Here is a 20715-nt window from a genome sequence, read left to right as displayed (position 1 = left end):
GGACATACAAATGGGTATTCAGTACAAGTAACTCGAGGTATGATTGGGACACAGGACTTTGATGGGGAAGGGAATTTGGCTGATAGTACATACTATCGAGTTACTGACAAGGTTATCAAAAACATACCGTTACAGAGACATAAGGTTCAATTACTCATCGCTACAAGGTGGCGAGTAATAACAAATATCCTGAAGCACAGTTTATATTCATAGGCTATCATTCATTCTATATAGTACAATTATCTACCTGTCACAGAGAGCTCCAAATATGGAGCCTTGCGCTAACAAATCGCTAGTGAATAAATTCCTTGAATTACTAATACAGATTTGTTGTACAATATTCTCAGAATGCATCTATATGCTCTGTAAATATGAGAAAGATGGTATAAAAGTGTTGAAACATTGGTAAGAAAAAATTCTGCCGAAATCATTAAATCAGTCTTGCTTGAGCATCAAGCGCCCATCATATTGCGTTATTTCACACTGATGGCGGAAAACACAAATGTGTTGAAGTCCCTCTGCTCGGTCCAGGAGTCCTGGAGGCCTGCAGGGCTGAGAAACAAAAGGGCACCGATGAAAGGTCTCGCTGGACCCCTTGAATCCACATGTATGACATGGGAGAGCCTGCATCTTGTGCCAGCTGACAGGGGCTGGGTTTCCAACCGCACCACACCTCCTCACATTTCGACCCAGCGTTTCCCCAGAGTGCACTGCTCTTCCTGTGTGAGAGTCTGTGTTCATCCTGGTGCTGGTGTTTTGGTATCGAAGCAGAATGCTGGAGAAACCAAGACATTTTGGGTAACGAACCAACTCCATCACCGCTCCGTATGTTTGTCCCGATGCAGTCCACATGGGCTCACAACACATTAAAGATGCATTGAATCTTTTTTTATTTCTTTTGGAGCCTAATGCTGTGGGTCACAGCACAAAAACAATATAAATTGTGGCTGACAGTCATGAAGGGGAAGAAAAATCTAAATATAGACTATAAAGTCAATAATGACAATAACAATGCTAATCATAACACTGAAAATACTCATTGGAATAATAATAATAACCATGGTGAAAACAGCAGTGAGACGCTCCACCAGTATGATTACGCATGCTCTCCAGAAGAAGAGTCATTTTCTCAGTACAGAGAGTCTCATGGAAGAGGTTCATTTTAGTCTGTTTGAAGAAGTTCCAGGTGTGAAGTAGAACAAACAAACAAATAAACCAAAATATGTGTGCTCTTGTACCAAAGTGCAGTGTGTTGGACTCCAAGCATGAAACTGGTCCCTTATGCTCTTTTGCCTTGTCCTATTTTGGAAGGTGAGTTGGCTGGAAGAGGAGCAGCCAAGAGTTTACGGTTGTTCCTCCCGAGAAGCGGGGAGGACACGCCGCTTTACATCATCTACTTTTTCTCCAAAGTTCAGTTGAAGGAATAAAGAAGCAGAGACATGTTGACCATATTCTGAACCCTGGCTGAAGAGATCAGGAAACTCCCAGTGAAGTGGTAATGGAACCATAGCCAGTCCCGGTCAATGGAAACCACTGATCGCTCTGCTAACCCTTTGACAGTCAGAGCACTCTGAAACAAGATGCTCTAAGTCCGCACAGAGACGCTACATTAAACATCCCACCACCACCACACCCACTCCTCCAGCAGTCCTTCTCTCCCTTCCTTCCTGCTCTGGTTGAGGGTTTGAAGACATTGATTCTGGGACCTACTATCTCCCATCCTCAGTTTCATGTCTATCCATACAGGAACCCATTCCTAAACCAAAAAGGTGAACGAGGTGAAATCAGGTGGCTTCTCTGGCCCCCCTCCTCCCCCTCAGACCTCTGTCTGCAGGTCGATGATGTCCTGCCCCACCAGAGGGATGGTGGTGCCGGCCTTCTCCCACTCCACAGAGTGCAGCTCCAGAGGCGAGGCAGCAAGGGGCTCCAGGTCTTTACGCACCCATGCAGGGGGCGACTGCTGTATTCCCCGGACTCCCTCCCACGGCCTCTCCAGAGGACCCTGCTGTTTGTCCTGTTGAGGTAGAAAGAGGAGGCACTTTAACACTGGTGTCAGCCATCAGCCCATAGAAAATTCCTGATTTAATCAAAATGAAATGGGCTTCATTACATCAGAGGTGGTTTTCTAATAATGAAAGTCATTTTTGTGATTTGGGGAAATTATTCCTCCTTGAGGCAAAGTGTAATATCTGATTATGTGTCTGGCAGTAAAATTTGAGATTGTGAGTTTGTATATAAACACTCACGCTGTGGTTGGTTTTGTCACTTCCTCCTGAAGACACACTCCATCTCACAGACTGTAAGAAGGAAGGAAGAGAATACATCCTTAATCAAATGACCTCAAAGTAATGACAACCATAGTTTAATACACAAATCACTGGTTGTTTTATAAGGTCATTATTACAACAAAAAATGTTGTTTAACGTTAGAATTGCCTCTGTTATCTCCTGAAAATGAATGGCTATGCAAATGGCTGATCAGCATCATATATAATGATATGTTACCTTGCTGTCAGAAGCAGGTGACTCCCTGTCTTTCTCAGCATGATGCAGCTTCCTGTTTAGGTCCTGGAACATGTTCTGGTGGCGTTTCTTTGTGTGCATTATTTTCTGGAGAAGACAATGAAAAAAAAACAACGTTTTACTCTCAAAATGTAAATGCTTGCTATGAAACATTCAATAGACATCACATTCCATTCATAATGTTTTTAAAAGCCAGATTCTGAACAATATTTACCTCAAAGTCCAACTCAGCATAACGGGATTTCTGTCTCTGCAAAGACAACAAACGACAAAGAAAGTTGGTTTAGTTTCAGATAGATGTTAGAAACATTGCGCACAAATGCATAAAACAAGCATTCTGCAAGAGGTCACACTATTCCATCTCCTCTTACCTCCAAGGAGCTCATGGACAGCGTGGAGATGGTCTCACTCTTGGACATCATGGAGTTCATGGACTCAAAGGTGTTCTCCAGGCTGCTGTGGGTGATGTGAGACTCACTGGACATGTTGTGAATGTTCTGGATGGGCGAGTCTCTCTCCGAGTACGACACGCTGACCTGGTCAAGGGGCATGGACTTGATCCCGAAGGCAGCCTGGGGCTCGGCAAAGGGCCCGCTGAGGTGCATTAGCCTGGCCTGTGGCAGCTGCTGCACGCTGATGTTGTATTTCATGGGGTCATCCTTGGGCTTGGACCTCAGGGTGGAGGTGGTGTTGGGCATGAGGCCGTAACTGCTGCCATCGGAGATGCTTCCCTCGGCCTGAGCCCGAGCGAGATCGGCGTCCAGCTGCTTGAAAAGCTCCCCCTCGCACACGTACACGGGTTTCCCGCAGGATGGGTCGACTCCTCCCGCCAGTCGGCTCTTCTCTCTCTTCAGGGTGAGGGTGTGGCTGGAATATTCGGGAAGTGCCTGCATGTGGCACTTACTCGGGTTGGATGGCAAGGTGTGGAAGTTGGAGCCCATGGGAAGAGGCAGCAGAGGTGGGGGCATTTTCTCTTCAGAGGAACTCTTCATTCCTTTTAAGAGAAATGGTACGAGAGAGTTAAAAAACAATAAAGAACCACGTCACGCCTGAAAGATTGGTCAAATGAATATGTCCTCTTTTTATGCATGATCAGATGTTTTAAGTGCAAGGCTGACTGAAAATGGTTAAGAGCATGAGGAAAACGCTGATGTAAAAGGGTCTTCACCTTGTCTGCTTGAATCTCCGTCCTTTTCGTTGTCAGACTGCTGATGAAAGAATAAAGAAATTCTATCAGTGCATGAAATGTATTTACATATTCGTTTTGGGATAAAATGCAAGAGCCACTCAAGACATTAAAAAGGCAATAAGCCAAGAAATTTACCATATGCTGATTGTGGCCATTGTGAACGGAACTGCCAGAGTCTCCATTGCCGTCGTCCTTGCGGTCGACCACTCTGCACTTTACAGCTTCTTGAACCTAATGGACGGAGGGAAAACTTCAGGAAATTGCACTCGGATCACAGCTCATGTGACATAATCAAGAAAAACAAAAAAACAACATTCCTTTTTATTGACTTCATCTCGTCTAAATGTTTCTCCTTACCTCTCTACGCAGGATGCAGTGAACCATGACAATGATGAAACCCTCCAGAGAGTCGAAGACGGCAAAGAGGATCTGGAAGAGGGCAGAGCGGCGGTCGGTCATGGCCAGTACGGCAGACATCCAGGTGAGGGCCAAGAGGGGCAGAACCACGCAGGAGCTCCACAGTGATGCTCTGCAGGAAGAAAAACAACAGATTAGAATCAAGGGACTTCTGTTTCTCTGCTGCCAGAGCACTAGTCCCTCCTGTTGTTTGATTGTGAGGCTTGATATTAAAGCACATCATCAATATACCTGTAATGGCACTGATGAGGGCGATAAGCGCAATACTCTGGTGTACAGAGGAGATCAATAGGAACCTACCCTGCTCTCTCCTTCAGCTTCACATCGGTGATGCCGTCCTTGGATACCAGCTTGTTGAAGACCAGAATACCAATGACCATATTCACCTGTGATTGCAAAAGGAAAAAAAAATGGATGAGACAATGTAATAATAGGTAATGCATTTATACCAGCAGACTACGTATTGTGATGGATTGGGACGTGAAAGTCAGAAAACGTACCAAAACAACAGCTGCAGCAGGGCCAACAAAGGAGTAGAGGAGTCCGCCCTCAAGAGACAGCCAGCAGCTACAAAAGAGAAGGAGGAAGACTGTTAATGCTTGTGCTAAGGGAAGAGCTTTTCAGAATAAATGCAGAGAAAAGAGACAGCCCGAAAAGGGAAAAGGTTGAGACGAGACTCACTAGTTGACAGTGCCGTATCCCTTGGCTTTGGTGAAACCCACAGACACAGCCACCACCAGTGCAGGAAGGCCTACAAGATAGAAAATATGCAAAGAGGAGGGAGACAGTTAGAACCCGGGAAGATAAAAAGCTTGCGAGAAAAATGATGCAACAGAGGTGGGAAAAAAAGAGAGAAAGACAGGTGCTCTTACCCCAGCCTAAGCATAAGAAGCGCTTGCGGATGATGCGGTTGCGCAGACGACCAGTGACAGCCATGTAGGACTGCCAAGCTTCGGTCAGCACCCAGCAGAAGGAGGAGAGGAAAAAGAAATGCAGGAGAGCAGCAACAAGAGTGCACACCACCTGTAGGATCCCAGAGGGAACGAGGGATAGAGAGGAAAGATGAGAAATCGGTGTCATTGGCGCCGCTGCTTCCAAAATCCCCAAAGCAGTGAGTTTCAGAGAGGTTTAAAAGAGAGGTTAGGATAGGCTGGAAGAGTGCCTTACCTTGTTGCGAGCTTGAGTTTGTCCGATGAGAATGAGGGCATTGGAGCATATGATGGAGAGGCAGAAGTTGATGAGGATAACGGAGCGCTCGGAGCGGATGTACCTGGGGTTTTGAAAAGGGAGAGGTAAAGGTTTAGGGATGAGTGGGTAGAGGAGAGAGAAACCAGAGTGTGCAGCGTATAACATTAGAGGCCAACATGGCGGACTTTGCTGGTAGGGTTACTTACTTCCACACGGAGACGTAGATGATGATGAGGAGCAGCAGGGTGAGAGAGGAGACCCCACAGCCAACGATGAGAGTCACGGACGGGAGCAGTGCCTTGTCCATGATCTACAGAGAGGAGACAAGACCAAATATGCCGGTTAGAGCTGATTACAAACACGCACGCACTCATTCAGAGGGGAAACCAACACTGAGATCCACACACACACACAGACACACATGCGTGCACGAGCGAAGCCTCTGGGCGTGCGCTATCTGGAAGAGCAGACAGCTCCCTGTCGGCAAACCGTTGAATGGCACAATCAGGCCACGGCTGAGGCAAGGTGACCCCAAGGTGAACGTGTCAGAAAGATGGAGCGGCAAACCAAACAAACGGTCAGGGTCACTGCACATCTCCAGCGAGCTTTTGAGTCAGCAAATGAGGCGAGGAGGATACTGCACATATATCTCTCTCCACTGAGCAAAGGGGGGGGGGGGGGTTGTTAAAATCCCAGGGGCAGTTCAGGGTGGGTGGGGGGGCTGCTGTGGTCAGTCATTAGTATGAGCTAATCATAGACGGACATCCAGCATTTTCTCGCTAGGCTGGTGTTTCTGTGCCGACCAGCCGCTCCTTGCCCGTCTCTGCAGGAGTGGACAGGTGGACCATTATCACCTGGGCATTAATCTGCCACCACCTGCCCTCCTGATCTCTGACAGCAGCTTAGCGCCTGCCACTGCCAGCGGCGGGGACCGTCCCATGTTTCAAACAGCCGTTGCACCGAATCTCCGGGGGAGGAAACCGAGGAGGGATTGCCTTTTGCCCATCTTCCCTGCTGCTCAATCATCTGGAGGGCCGACGGGTCACTGGTGCGCACGCAAATCTCAGCTCCTTGAGACTTCACAAAGCCCTCGCTGCCTGGCTATCACACCTACAATCCCCCAGCAGCTAATTGTGTGGTTTCACTGCGCCCATAATCCTCATCAGTCTCACACCTACACTCGCGGTTTTAATACGGTTTTGAGCTAATCTAACACCTCTGATCATCACCTCTGACCGCAAAACGTGCGAGTTGGATGAAAATGGTTCAGTCTTCAGATAATTGACAAATGTCTGACTATATTTTTGATAATGCATTGAAGGTGGAAAGAGGGATAAAGGGCTAAGTGGCTCCAAAGGTGATTGAGAAAATGTCCTTCGATCTAATAAATCTGCAGGTATCAAATTAGCACGGATAGAGGGGGAAGGAACAGACACTGCTTTGGCCTTCATTTGATTCATGGCGGCCATAAATCCTCATATTGCAAGCGTATGTGAAGCCTGGCTTCAACTACGTTTGCTATTGTTAATAGAGAATTTAAATGGTGCAACTCTGAGCCTCAAATGACTGTTTCTCTCCACCTCCATATGTGCTCCATAGGCTTTTCTGATACCCAAGCACAGTGAAGTCTGGCCCACGGCAGCCAAAGACTAATTTAGTGTGGCAAATTTGTTTCAAAATCTATCCAACTACATCAGAAGCGCCCCAAAACAGATGGCAGATAGCAGTGCGGTGAGCTGTCTTTTTGCTTCAGCCTTTACTGAGTCTGGGAAGAGACACAAAATAACAAGGGCGATACAGTATGTTCTGTTCCCTCTCTTCCCAATCTCTATATCTGGGTTGATGCTTGCACCATGGGCCTCCGAGTGAAATTCAGACAGCCAGTTTGACCTAAATATGAAGCCTGTCTTCTGCCTGTCCTTGACCGAATCACATGTTCTCATTTTAAACAAATGTGCAGAGAGACCCGTAACCAACACAGATTTTCTGCTGTTTTTTGTTTTTTTAATTGATTAACCCAGTGGTCAAGGGCATCTGTTGTAACTGTGTGGGCTGCTCCTATTGGACAATCATGCTTCCAACACACATGAGGCTGCAGGACTCCTGAAATCAGACTATATCGAATGAGCGCTAACACACTGCAGTATCTGACTGTGTTTCACACCTCCTTTCTCTCTCTCGATGGTGTTCTTCATGCGGCTTGTAGGAAGACGTTATTGAAAATGTCCCCGGCACACATCAAAGGATGGCTAGAGAGGTGGAAGGAACCGTCTATGCATTACCAGACGTCTGTCTCTCATTGGCATTTTCAGCCTCTCTGCTGTGGCCGAAGAGGAAGAATAACTAAGGGGGGGGGGGGGGGGGGTGGATGTAATCGAGAATTCTGAGATACTGGCAGACTGGAATGATTGGCGCAGCTGCCTTTTTACTGTTGCGGGAGGTTGAAAGGAGGGGGTATGTGCAGCATATAACAGATATGGGAGGCGCTGTCCAGACTGGCAACAGCAAGACAAATCAAATCTTACTCCCCAACAACAGGTTGGGGAGAAAGAAAAGCAGTGGAATGAGCTTAGCAGCAGAAAAACACTGCAGTCCATATTCATGAGTTGTTTTGCCACTCACAGCTCACTAAATAAAGGAGACAATTAACAAAATGCCCATTTAAAATGTACATTTCCTCAAACTAACAGACATCTGTTGATTGTTTTTGTATGTGTGTGTGTGTGTGTGTGTGTGTGTGTGTGTGTGTGTGTGTGTGTGTGTGTGTGTGTGTGTGTGTGTGTGTGCAGCAGCAGCAGCCAGATGCACAGCTGAGATGGACAGATCATTTCCTCTGTGCTGGGGGGCTGTTCATAGATGGGGTGTGTGTGTGTGTGTGTGTGTGTGTGTGTGTGTGTGTGTGTGTGTGTGTGTGTGTGTGTGTGTGTGTCTCTTCAGAATCTCAGTTATCAAGAATCACACAGGCTGAGTTTGCGCTGCAGAAGCCGTTGCCACGGCAACTGGAGAACGAGCAGCTCTCGAGCCAACACAGTCTACGGGGAACATTACACATTGTCTTTGCGCATGAAACACATCGATGCGTATAATGACAAATTTCGGTAATAAAAGCATTCGGAGCCCACACGTTTCCCCTGCACTAACACTGTATACTTAATTTGACATGCATTAGTCAAAAAGCATGCAAATCAGAAATTAAATAGAAACCCTGATTGCACAATCATTTAAAAAGTAATTTTGAGTGATTGAATAAAACAATTGGAGTTCAATGTTTCATATTTTTCATGCAAGCAAGTGCATTCGCTATTTCCCATATGGTGCGATAATATGTATTTAGTCAATTATGCAGCTGATTCCAAGCAAATAAGCACCAATTAACGCGCTCGTGCACAATCGACACGCCAATGTGCAATTCATTACGTATTCGTTTTAAAAAAACGAAATGTAATTCTTCCATATCAACATGTTGCTCGGTTGTTTCCCCTCAATAGATACATTCAGGCTGTAATTCTCCGATCGGCAGAACCTGCACGGAGACAAAGAGCTGCTGAGAGGCAGCGCTACAGCAAACCGCTCGAAAACAACACGTCCTGTCCGTTCACAATGCACCGCATTCACACGCAACACCGCACGAAACGTTTAAGACAAGAAAAACACGATCACTATTGTTAAAAGACAGAAGACTTACCGAGTCGAAGTTGACGTGCGCTAAAATGGCGAAGGTGGAGAGGCTGTCACACACGCATTTGGTTCTGAATGAATGAACGGGGACCGCTCTGCAGCTCCGAGCAGACCAAGACCCAAGCAGAGAAGAACTGCACAGGGAAGGAGTGGGAAAGGACGGGTTAGGAGAGGAGAGAGCTGACAAATCTCTCATGTGAATGTCACATTGTTCTTATAGGCTGTATGGTGGAAAACATATATTTAGAGCATGGCCAATGAGAGTTGAATGTTAATTAGCCCAGCGCAGACAAACACACATTGTGATATAAATGTAATACTTAAATATTTGTGATCCAGTGTGAGAAAAATAAACATTATTTCCAATTAACTGCATCTCATGCAGGAAAGCCTTGATGATGGCTTTTCACATTTATGTGAATAATAGCCATGTGCACATGCACCATGATTAATGATGATAGGCCTTCATAAATCTCATTATTAGCATAATCTGGATCATTTATTGACACAGGCAATCTTTGCTCAGCAGAGATGAGATGATTGGCAAGACTTGGTCTGTGCACTGGGGGACAAAGGACAACATGTTCCCTCTTTATGAAAAAGATGGTGGGGAATGTGAAGAGAATCTAATTTCCATAGGTTTTCCATAATCTACACTCCAACTGATTCATGATTGTATTCATGCAGTCTATAACAAAATAGAAATGACTCTTCACATAATACAGCTGCCACGATTATCCTCAATAATACTGTGCCAAGCCCGATCAGACAAAATGATTACCTTACAAGCAAAAAGTAAAATCAACAAGTGCTTCAATTGAGGCCATCTTTCAAATGAGATGCACTTAAAGTCTGATGACACATCAGCTTCTACAAATCACTGAATCCATAACATTTTGTTCAGAACTTGTACTGAGATCTGCCTTTGTGTGTGAACAGCGTTGGCAGCAGATGCCAGTGAGCACAGAGGAGGTCGAGGCCATGAGCCTCAGGCTCTGACTGACTGGTGAATACAGAGGGGCATCATAGCCAGTAGGTCCAGCCTGGTGCAGAGTGTCATGGGGCGCTCAGCCTCGGGGCAAAGGCATCGTGGCGGTTAACTGGAATGGCGTCTAAGCAGGCTTGGCTGCACAGTCTAATGTGTGTTATGTTCGCGCTGTCATACCAGGCAGATGGGTTAAATGTTGCGTGATGCAAAGAAAGCCAAAAGAAGCAAGTGTGGCCCTGTAAATGGCTCCATATCTTTTGTCACAAAAAGCTGTGGAGCATTTTATCTGTATCCATCTGGTTAAAGTTCATTTGGCGGAGGAGATAATGGGGCACTTCCTGTTATCAGACATATGTGGCTATGGAAAGAAGCATTGACCCCAAACTCTGCCATCAGCCAGAGCTTCCTCCTCTCCACTGTCTCCATCCTGCCATTAATCACATCCGCTGTCAAAAATGAATCTAATTTGACTAGAGGCACGTTGCCCTCCATGTAGTGGTATAATATATTCTCCTTCAATTCATTTTTGCTTTTGCTTTTGCATTAAGTATGTCAGGCAGCCGAGGGAGGCCTAGTGCTCCCGGCTTGGAGAGATGGCTCAACATGTTGTAGCATTGCTTTGTCCTCCTTGTCGGCAACAATTGACATGAAAAAAAGGATGACACACTACTGCTCTCTCTGAGGTGAGTGTAGTTCTGGGGGGGTTACATGTTCATATGCAGTGACAGATGTATGACTGATGTCGGCTACAAGTGAAGAGACAAACAACAACAAACAAGTGTGGCTTACAAGGCCACCTGGGACAAAAAGTAGATGGTTGGACGTACGTTCAAAAAGAAAAACAACTGTGGTCAACACTTACGTTTCACTGTCGTCCCATGAGAGGCATGTCTCATTCATGGTGCCCTAAAAAAAAAGAGAGGCAGATGGAGAAGTCAGTGTGAGGAGTCTCTGCAGAAAAGGAAAATGTGTAGGTTGGGGTGGCATAGAAACGTGCAAGATGCAACAACTTGCTGCCAGCCACCTGCCCACAGTTCTCGTCACCCTAACTGTAATGCGCGCAGAAAACTAAAAACAGCTTGTTCTCGGCTGCAAGGACTAATTACTGCGCATGATTTCTCATCATTGTCAACTGGCCGTTTGGTTCAGCTGTGATCTTTGCCGGGTTTCAACCGACACAAGTATAAGTAAAAGTCACAGTGTCACTGCAAATGTCAGCAGAATGTCAGGCTCCGTGTACCGCGGTGAGCAAACACCCAGAGGGGGGGCCGGTATTTTTCGTAGGGCTCCATTAGATTGGGTAACCATTAGGGACTTACATTGAGGAGGTGGGGGAACTCGATCTCAACGGGGTTGGACAGGAGAGCCGGGGTGGGGCTGACGATCACTGTCACCACCTTGGAGTTGAGGAGGGTGGTGTTGCTGCAGAGAAAGAGAACATTACACAGTCAGCGTCGTCCATGTGAGTCATCATGGTTGAAGGAATATGGTCATGGTTTGACATGAGCTATCTGCAGGGCCTTACAATAAAAAAAGTGCACGCGAGAGCACAGGAGTAAATGTGCAGTGAGTGAGGCGCCATCTGGTGACGATATAATATATTTCATGGAGGGCCAGCTGCATACATGTAAAAGCAGAGTAATCGAATTACCTCTGGAAGGACAGAATAGAGCCGAGGTTTCTGTAGAGGACGATGCCGGTCACAAAAGCCTCGTTGCCATCTGGAAAGACCAAAAAGTCAGCTTAGACTCAAATTCACAAGACTGCACATTGGTTGACGCAGAAAAAATGATGTCTGTCCAATCTTACCAGCCTGTTCAATGGACAGAGCATCACGGGACACTGAGATCTTCTCCTCAGCGGTCCTGACCCAGTCTAGCATGCCCCTCCAGCCCTTCACGGGGAAGGTGAAGTTGGAACTTGTGGTTGTCGGGCGCTTGTGGATGCTCAGCACTGAGAAGGACAAAGATAGAGAGAGGGGGGGGGGCTTTGTTAGTGAGCAGCAGTTAGAGGTCACAGCTTTTTTGTACACTGTGTTAGTTGACGAGTCGACTAATGCCAAGGACATTTTGGTTTGATGCGTCATGTGTGTAGTCGTTCTCAATTACATCCTGTGAGAATGTCACCTTCACTGAGATCAAACAGTCACACAAGTCACAGAGAGTGGCTCAGAGTGTGAAGTTTACAGTTATTTGCAGTGTTTGACAGATGAATAAGTTTGTGTAACAGCCATGTTGTGCAATGCAAGAGATACTTGCACAACATTTTGGAGATGGCACAAGTAATATGGTGTAGCTGATGGACTGTCAGAGTGATAACTGATGCATTCTGCTGCTGCCTATATGGACTCAGATTCTCAAGTGAGATTGAGATTGATGCATTCTGCGGCTGGTGAGGGGACAAATCATCCTGACTAGACATGAGCAGAGAGACAGAGGACTCACCTAAATTCTCGGTGACTTCGTAAATGTCCTGGAAGCCGCTCATTTGATTACCGATCATGTTCACAAAGTCCTCAACAAGGCGGAGGAACTGCTTGATGTTGGCACCCATCTGGATGAAAGAAAAAAAAGAAAAGAAAGGGAAAGGAGGAAAAGTCAGAAAGAGGGAAAATGGGTAAAAAGCAATAGGGGCTCATCCATGATATGCAATTTACACAATTAACGTAATTAATTCACGTAACTGAGCCCTTAGGCAATAAGGCTCCCGTATATTGATAACATGCCCATATCGAGATTTCCTTTTCTCATGTCAGTCCAGCTTGTACTTTCAGTGCACTCAGCAGTGGAGTGAAAAAATAAAAACACACCGCTTGCTGCTATGCAACCTCAGAACTTCCTTGAAGCCATAAATGGGCAGACTGTTGAATCATACTCGTTTTTTTTCTTGTCCTCTCCCTCTCGCTCGGTGGAAGGGAGGGCTGCCTGACGTGCATGTCTCTGACGCAGAGCTGCAGCGATGTGGGCGCAAGGTGTGTGTAATGCGATGTGCTGTCCGTGTCCCCTTACAACAGCCATGGGTATGTGGGATGACATGGACACTCACAGATTGCAAAGTGGGCGTAGTGATTCGCCCTGATTCAATCTCACTCTTTATCTCTCTCTCTCTCTCTCTCCCCCCCCCCTTCACCTTGAAGTGTTCTCTTGTCGCAGAGGCCTTTGAAACTCGCAATCCAGTTTTCAATTTGTGCACAAACATGTGTTTACCTCCTACAGTGGGAGTTTTTTGTTTGTCTAACTTTTCTACACTTGCTCATCTTACTCAGTCTTACTTAAGTCCTAACCTAAGTGAATTTAACACTAATTTGATTTGAAGAAAGTACATCAACAGTTGGTCGAACAAGTCAAAGTCATGTTTAGTCTGTTGTAACGATAACTACTGAACAAATCTAAATAAAGAACTAGAACTAGATAAGAAATTGCGCTTCAAACATGTAATTTAATGATTTTAATGGTGTACCTGTCTATTCTGAGATCATTTTAGCTCTCGGTGGAGCGTTAATCATTGCAAGCGTACCAGTATTGATACTCTCACATTTTTCACACAAACTTCGCATGCACACCTTGACAATTCTCTCCCTGAATTTGTCCTGAACACAGTCATCCCATCGCAGGAACGGGAGCATTAAAAGACTCCCCTGCTCATATTCACTCTGGATCACACACACACACACACACTCTCTTATCACGTACCAGCTGTGCCTGTTCCCATTTGTCACGATGCTCCTCCTTCAGTAAGTTGCTGATTGTCTGGACGTAGTTCTGCAGATCATTAAATGGAGGCAGAGGTGTAAGAAGGTACCAAATCTAGCTTAATTAGAAACTATTTTTGGTCAGAGAAGCATGTTTCAGACTGCTGCATTATATTATTCACTGACATGTACTCAGCTTACCTCGACATCAGCGTTACTCAATCTCAGTCTGGTTCCCTTGAACTGTTCAGTGGTGTTCTTCAGGATCTCCATGACAGCCAAGAGGTCTCCGCTGTACTTGGCCCCCTCATCGGAGGAGAATCTCAGGCGTGAAATCACCTCGGCGACCCCGTCCACGCTCTGCCCCATCTGCGCTTTGGAGTTGTAGTCCCTTGACTGCAGAAGAAAGGTCGAGAGGTTAATCTGAATCTTTGACATTTGCTGGTTTGACTTCACTACTGGGAAATTAGCCGTATGAGGACACAACAGATGAGGCATTTAGCATTTTAATTAGGCTCCATATGCGGGGCTTACCAGCATCTGAATGTTCTCGTAGTTCTTGGAGACACACTTGATGTGAGTTGGGCTCTCCCAGGAGGCAAGACCTACAGCGTCCAGGCTGCACCGGCGCAAAACCAGACCTGTTAATGAGACAAAGTACAAACTTATAGTTGGCATAATGGGGGATGACACAAACAGTCTCACATATACAAATGAAAAAGAGACAAAGTGTAGCCCTATCCTTGCTGTCTCTGTACCTGAAGCATCAGCAGGGCAGGCAACGGTGGCCATGTCTCCAGCGGGGGTTTTCTTCCACACAACATCTCCGGTGTTCTGCTCAGGGCAGATCTCATGGGGCTCTGTAAAGTAGCAGGGATAAGTAGAAGGATAAGTACTCTCTTTCCTTATTGAATGGTATTGTGGTGCGGCCACCTTTATGCATGGTAATGGAGTCACTAACCAGGGCATCTCTTCTCATTGCAACGCTTCTGCTCTCCCTTTTCACCGGGGCAAGGCTCTCCACCAAAGAAGGGCCCCTCGCAGACTCTCTGTCTCTGCTGGATGCCGCCACTGCAAGTCTTGCTGCAGGTGCCCCAAGAGCTCCACGCATGCCAGCGTCCATCAACTAAAGAGAACATTTCACACCATGAACTCTGCACTGTGACATGTCCAATTAATTCATCTTTTATTTGGAGAGTGACTCTTGAACAAGTGAATTTCTTTTCTTTTTTCTTACTAGGGCATTCTTTCAGGAAGCAGGTGACTGACTCTTTCCAGCCGCCGTGGCACTCGGAGCCACCGTAGGACGGCCCGTTGCACTCCCGTATTCTCTGCATGGTGCCGTTAGAGCAAGAGGTGGTGCATGAGCTCCATGTAGACCAGTCATTCCATGATCCGTCCACTGGAGGGAAGCAGAGGATACACAAATACACAAGAGCGTTACAGCGAGCGCGACTACAAGACGGACCTTCAGGACAAAGGCATCACGGCACACTCACTAATGCTATTCACGATTCAAAAGACCCACATAAGCCGAGGTTGTGTGAAACAGAGAGTTGGTTATCTGCCCTTCAAGCAAGGCTGTATGTGCAACAAATGAAACAAAAAGAAACAAATGTGAACGAATGATGATTGATCACATGCAAACACTTTTCATATTCCAGATTTAATTTGGAGGAATGAAAGCCTTGAAAAGATAAAAAAAAGTCTATCGCTGTTAAAAACAAATGCTACCTTGTAAGATGATAAATTAGATGAAATAAATTGCAAAGTCTGAGAACAAGTTAAATTGGTCAAAATTAATACAATCCTATCACGCTAAAAGGGCCATTATGGACGACTCTATTTTTTAAGCCTTTCAGTTTCAAATGAAAATCGTAATCATCCCTCAGTAATGACTTTGCAGATCCTCCCTTTCAGACACTAACAGTAATTCAGCTTTAGCGCAGAGAGACATCTGTTGATGGTAACATGCAACTGCAACAAGGAAAGATACTGTTGGATAGAAAGAGAAATCCATTTTTGGAACAACTAAGCTTGGTGCGGAAAAAGTAGGAAAAAAAACGAACTGCAAAAACTGCAGCTGTGACTTCAAAATGAGTCAAGTCCTTTCCGCACATGAGTAGGTGTCAGCATAATAACACTTCTAATATGTTGGATGACCATGAGCACAGCATGAGTCACCTGGTGTTATTACAAAGCCGCTAACTAATACCCAAAGAGGCTTTTATTCTGTCAATGCGTCAGATGTAATGTCAACCTGCCACTGCAGTTGCTGTTTGTGATGACGGGGATGCCAATGCGTGGCTTAATTGTCGCTCATTAAGAATCAGTTAGCTGAAGTCAGTTGTCATGGATTTTTAAACATGGTAGTATAAGAAGAAGCTGGCACAATATTAATATATATATTTTTTAAATAATATGATTTTTGATACTGTATATCATCTGCAATAAGAAGAATTCCATGACTCACCTGGGCAGACAGCGATGTTGCAGAACTTGGTTTGTCTTGTAGGGCCGCGGCAAGGTTCTCCTCCATTCTGGGGCTGCTTGCATGTGCGGGTACGATCACGATAACCACGACCGCATGTGGAGGAGCACAGGCTCCAGGGGGTCCACTCATCCCAAGCACCATTCACTACACATTGGTAACACAGAGGGATAATATGAAGATGGAAGTTAAGAAGTGCAACTGCTTTTTTTTAATTTACAGGCTGCACATAACAGGTACGTACATTGTTTAAACTCTCTACTAGGCAGAGCAGTCCTTCACACAATCTCTGTTATTCTCACACAAACTATACAGGAGATTTACTTGCTTTTGGATTGCAGCCTTTTTTCGCACAATCCAAATCTCAGTTAGTGAAAGCTCAAAAATGCCTCTCCTCCTCATCTATACTTTCCCCTTTTGACCTCCATTGTGTACTTCAAAGACTGTCAAAATAGTTTTTCTCTTTTTCTCCCCCTGTCATGCTCAAATTTGAGAGGAGGAACCAGGCACTCACCGGGGCAGACGACTGTGTTGTTGCAGGGCCGGTTCTCACGCAGTGGTCCCGTGCACTGAGTGGTGAAGGAGGAAGTGGCGCAGACGCGGGTGCGGCTCTGCCAGCCCTCTCCACAGGTGATTGAACATGCGCTCCAGGGGGACCACTCATCTGTCTTAGAATCTACTGCTGAAAAAATCCCCAAAACATGAATTACAGGGTCAGCAAACCAGGCCCTCTACAGTTGCATTGCAGATATTGTGTAAAACATCTAACGAGACCTTCCTCTCACCTGTTTGGGTTGCAACAACTCCATGGTTAGAATCATCAGCATTGTCTCTCTTCAAACCGACGATGGCTCGCAGCCCCTGGCTCCTGTTGCGCTCTTTGCCTGAGAGAATTGGAAAATTGCACGATTATTGCACTGAATCGGAGCCACCTGCAGCCGAGTGCTCCCAACCTAATGACTAAATGGCAGGTGGGCTTACCAATGCAGGGCTGAGGGTTGCAGGCCCGTCCCTCTTCAACGGTTCCCTCGCACACTCTGTCCTCGGGCTGGCAGGCTCGGCTGCGCAGCTGAACTCCACCATCACATTCCTGGCTGCATACTGACCAGCGGCCCCAACCTGCCCAGCCTTCTGCGGGAAGGGAGAAGAAGAGGAGAGATATTGAGCGAGGTTGGAAACTGACATTGTTGCAAGGAATTACAGTTACTCAGTTAAAAAGTAAAAAAATACAGTTCATGTGTACAAAAGAGTGACTCAGCAAATATCCTCCCTCTATAACCTCAAATATAAGAACAGGAAGTGAGTTTATTTTTTCTTATGTGCAGAGAAAGAGCAAGGATGATTCTTTGTGAGCAGACGGAGCACTCGATATAGATGATGTATTTGAAATGGTGATTGTTTGCGTTTAACCACTTGGTCTGAACCGGTGCAGAACGGTGTGTCAGGCTGACAGGTGCGTTGCTATGACGACCACAAGTGCTGCACTTAGAGTTCCGCTGCCAGCTGACTGTGAGGTCTTTGTGCTCTTTCCCGCTCCCCCGACCCGACACACAGACATGCCCTCTATAACCCTCCCCAAAACCCAGACTCCTTGCCAAGCGTTAAACGAAACATGCACGCCTTATATAAAACGGAGAGCCGATGATGTGTGCGGTTGAGGCGGTCTTGCCAATGAGGCCCGAAGACGCACAATTACTCTAACACCTTTGATTTACTTCTCATTACTTTGTGCACATCCTCCGCCTGTGTCTTAGCTCTACAGACATGGATCATTGTCCTCAGCATCTCCTAACACTCAAACACGGAGAGAAAACAGGCCTGTAGACCACCTGCAGAGCTGGGGTGTCCTGGAGAACATTGTCTCCCTTATCCAGCCTAATGGATGTCATTACAATAACACAGCAAATGGAGAGTGAAAAGACTTTCTGTTTGGTTCTTTAAAGGCGAGATTTTTGAAGAATTTAGTTTTTCTTTCACTGTCTTTCACATTTTACTTGGGTTCACTCTACAGGTACATAACAAAACATGTTACAAACTTACTGATGATCTCAGCATCGCGTCCGATGTCACGGGGAACAGGAATGCATTTCTCAACGTAGACACCGCCTCTGTAGCAGCTCCCTGGCTTCCTCTTTGGGGCTTCCCAGCACTGGCAGGGTGTGTTCATGATGCCACAGGGATAATCATGGGTGCTACTGGACAGGCACTTCTCCAGCCACTGGCACAGCATCTGGCAGGCAGGCATGCTTGGGTTCCTCTTCCCCACGACCAGAAACTCAGCCTTGAACTCACTGACATCATTCTGCCCCTCCAACATCTCCATGCCGTTTCTCGAGGCCACTTTGCGGATCTGCAGGAACTGCTTGCTGGACTCCAGGTAGGTGACAGTGGTGGATGCGTCGCACAGCTTCACAACCTCGTCGAAGCTCTCCATGCCCAGATAGGTGCGGGAGGTCTCGATGAAGGAGTCAAACTGGAAGGTCTTGATCTGGCGGGGCACGCAGGAGTCGGTCGGCTTGGTGATTTTCATGTAGACGTTGTAGCGACGAGGATCAGGGTTCTGCAGGGTCCAGGAGCATGGCGTGGAGTGCAGGGTGGTCGTCGAGGAGAATACGCCAAAGAAGCGACTCTGTTCCAGGGTGGCGCAGGTGGCAGAGGCTGGGCCGGAGGGAGTGCAGGAGGTCAAACCGAAGAACAGTAGTACGAGGGCCACACAGGGGCCAGTAAGAGCTGACCACGCCATTGGGTCGGCTTATGTGGAGGATGCTGTCGTTCTTGTTTCTTTGATTGCTAGTTTGACCAGGTCTTTTTGACGCAAATCTGTATCAATGAGGGAGCTGCACAGAAACAGGGGATGAAAAAGAGGAAACAAATCTGTCAGAGTGCTCCAACATCTCAATAATCCAAACAAAACCCTACACATCAGTATGAGCCCTGCAAATGAAATGCATTTTTTTCCCCACAATATTCATGAGATGCATTTTAATTGGACCTATTGTTGAACTGATATTTATGCATTAGGGATTTGCCGCTGATCAGTATCATAGCGTTTCGGGGCAGATTCAGTGATCTGAAATGCCCAGTTCTTCGGGACATAATTGCTCTAGCACTGCAATTACAGTCCTTCACAGCAGGCTGGTATTTCCAAGCTCTTGCTCTTTCCTCCCACACACCGAACTGCGAATCATGTGCGTCAGTCTGACGTGCACAGACGCATTGCCACTGGCAACCATGGTCGCCTATTAGTTCCACTATTTGTGCAATGCACTCTTCCTATTGAGCAGTAAACTAGAGGAATAGTTACTACATCTCCATGGCGCAGTGCATACACTGCAGTGGCACCTCAAATTACTTTGGAAATATTCCCTGCATTGCATTCCAGAGCGCAGAGTTAAATGAAACATGCATCTAAGAGTGACAAATGACACTCTTGCATATTAACTCAAATGCATGCAGGGTAACGAAGATGCATCACTAAAACCTACTCAAATGATACATATTAATGCACGAAATTCAACCTGCAAACTTGCTTTATGTGAACTTCCCTTGATCGCAGAGAAACTCTGACTGACTAACCCTGTCTGGAGAGAGAGAGCAGAGTCAATATCAGGATCTTTGTACCTGACTGGACTGGCTGAAATTAGCTTCTTGGAGCAGAAGAGAGGAGGAAACACTGTTGCTCAGCAACATCTTTCACAGGCATTCAGGATTCTTCCTTCCCGTGTTTTCTGTTTTATTCTTTCCTTTGTCACTGATTTCTGTCAGTGAAACAGAGAGTGATGTCTGCATGAAGGAAAATGTCATTTAATGCTCAGCAATAAATGCCTGCGTGTTCTTATTGTGAGGCTCGATCACAGAGAGGGGGCATTGCACACAGCAGAACAATTGATGCCTGCAGCGACATTCACTGGGAGAAGCACCTGCACTTTTCAGGCAGAGAACTCATAATTATATTCCTCACATCTCTCCCTCCCGCTCTGCCTCGCCTCTCCGTGAGCAACACAGCAAAGACCTCTGCTTTGTGTAAGTGCTCACCCGCCTCCCAACAACCGGAAGCTCCATGAATGGGCATCCGATGAGGCACACAGTGAAAAGAAAGAGGTCCAGCTGTCGTAGGAGTGTTGCTCTTTTTTCCTCTCGCTTTTTCCCTCCCTCCCTCCCACCTGACCTTTCTGTCCCTTTCTCTTGCTTATCCATTTGCTGTCGTCAACAACAATTCTGCAAAGCAGGCAACCCAAAAAGTGGGATGTTTGTTGTACGGAGACAGGATTTATTATTTTGCAGATTCGGTGTGAAAAACAGTAAAGAACTGCAAAATTGTCATCAGCGGCATGCTCTCCATTTAAGCTGCCGTGCACAGTTTTGCAGTAGCCTGTCTCAGCACAGATGCACAATTCATATTCGGTGTATCACTAAAAGAAACAAGTTGCAAATTAGAAATATGCAGGCATTCGATGAGATGTGACATTTTTTTCTGGCTGCAGACAAACTGAAACTATTTGTCTGACGCATACATCTGAAAGACTGATATGAGTCGTATGATTTTCCAGC

At 46.2% G+C, this 20715-nt stretch overlaps 1 protein-coding gene across 1 annotated transcript; it reads right to left on the bottom strand.

The window, feature by feature from the left end:
* Positions 1–1816: 1816 nt before the first annotated feature.
* On the bottom strand, positions 1817–18907 carry LOC306791292 (adhesion G protein-coupled receptor B1-like; the record flags this gene model as incomplete). The annotated part of the gene is made up of 31 exons (XM_079287942.1): positions 1817–2014; positions 2247–2297; positions 2505–2609; positions 2737–2772; positions 2894–3516; positions 3691–3730; positions 3847–3942; positions 4069–4240; positions 4429–4514; positions 4629–4695; positions 4810–4879; positions 5001–5151; positions 5296–5398; positions 5523–5626; positions 9002–9128; positions 10845–10888; positions 11302–11404; positions 11634–11703; positions 11792–11935; positions 12427–12535; positions 13675–13743; positions 13875–14069; positions 14208–14314; positions 14432–14533; positions 14635–14799; positions 14911–15075; positions 16147–16311; positions 16679–16843; positions 16950–17048; positions 17146–17295; positions 18205–18907. The coding sequence occupies 31 exons, from the start codon at positions 18905–18907 to the stop codon at positions 1817–1819; spliced, it is 4584 nt and encodes a 1527-aa protein (XP_079144068.1).
* Between the last annotated feature and the right edge of the window lie 1808 nt (positions 18908–20715).

This window comes from Melanostigma gelatinosum, assembly GCF_949748355.1.
Source record: "Melanostigma gelatinosum genome assembly, chromosome: 17".
Taxonomy (NCBI): domain Eukaryota; kingdom Metazoa; phylum Chordata; class Actinopteri; order Perciformes; family Zoarcidae; genus Melanostigma; species Melanostigma gelatinosum.
The sequence above is the reverse complement of the archived record's forward strand: the minus strand, read 5'-3'. Positions and strand labels throughout refer to the sequence as shown.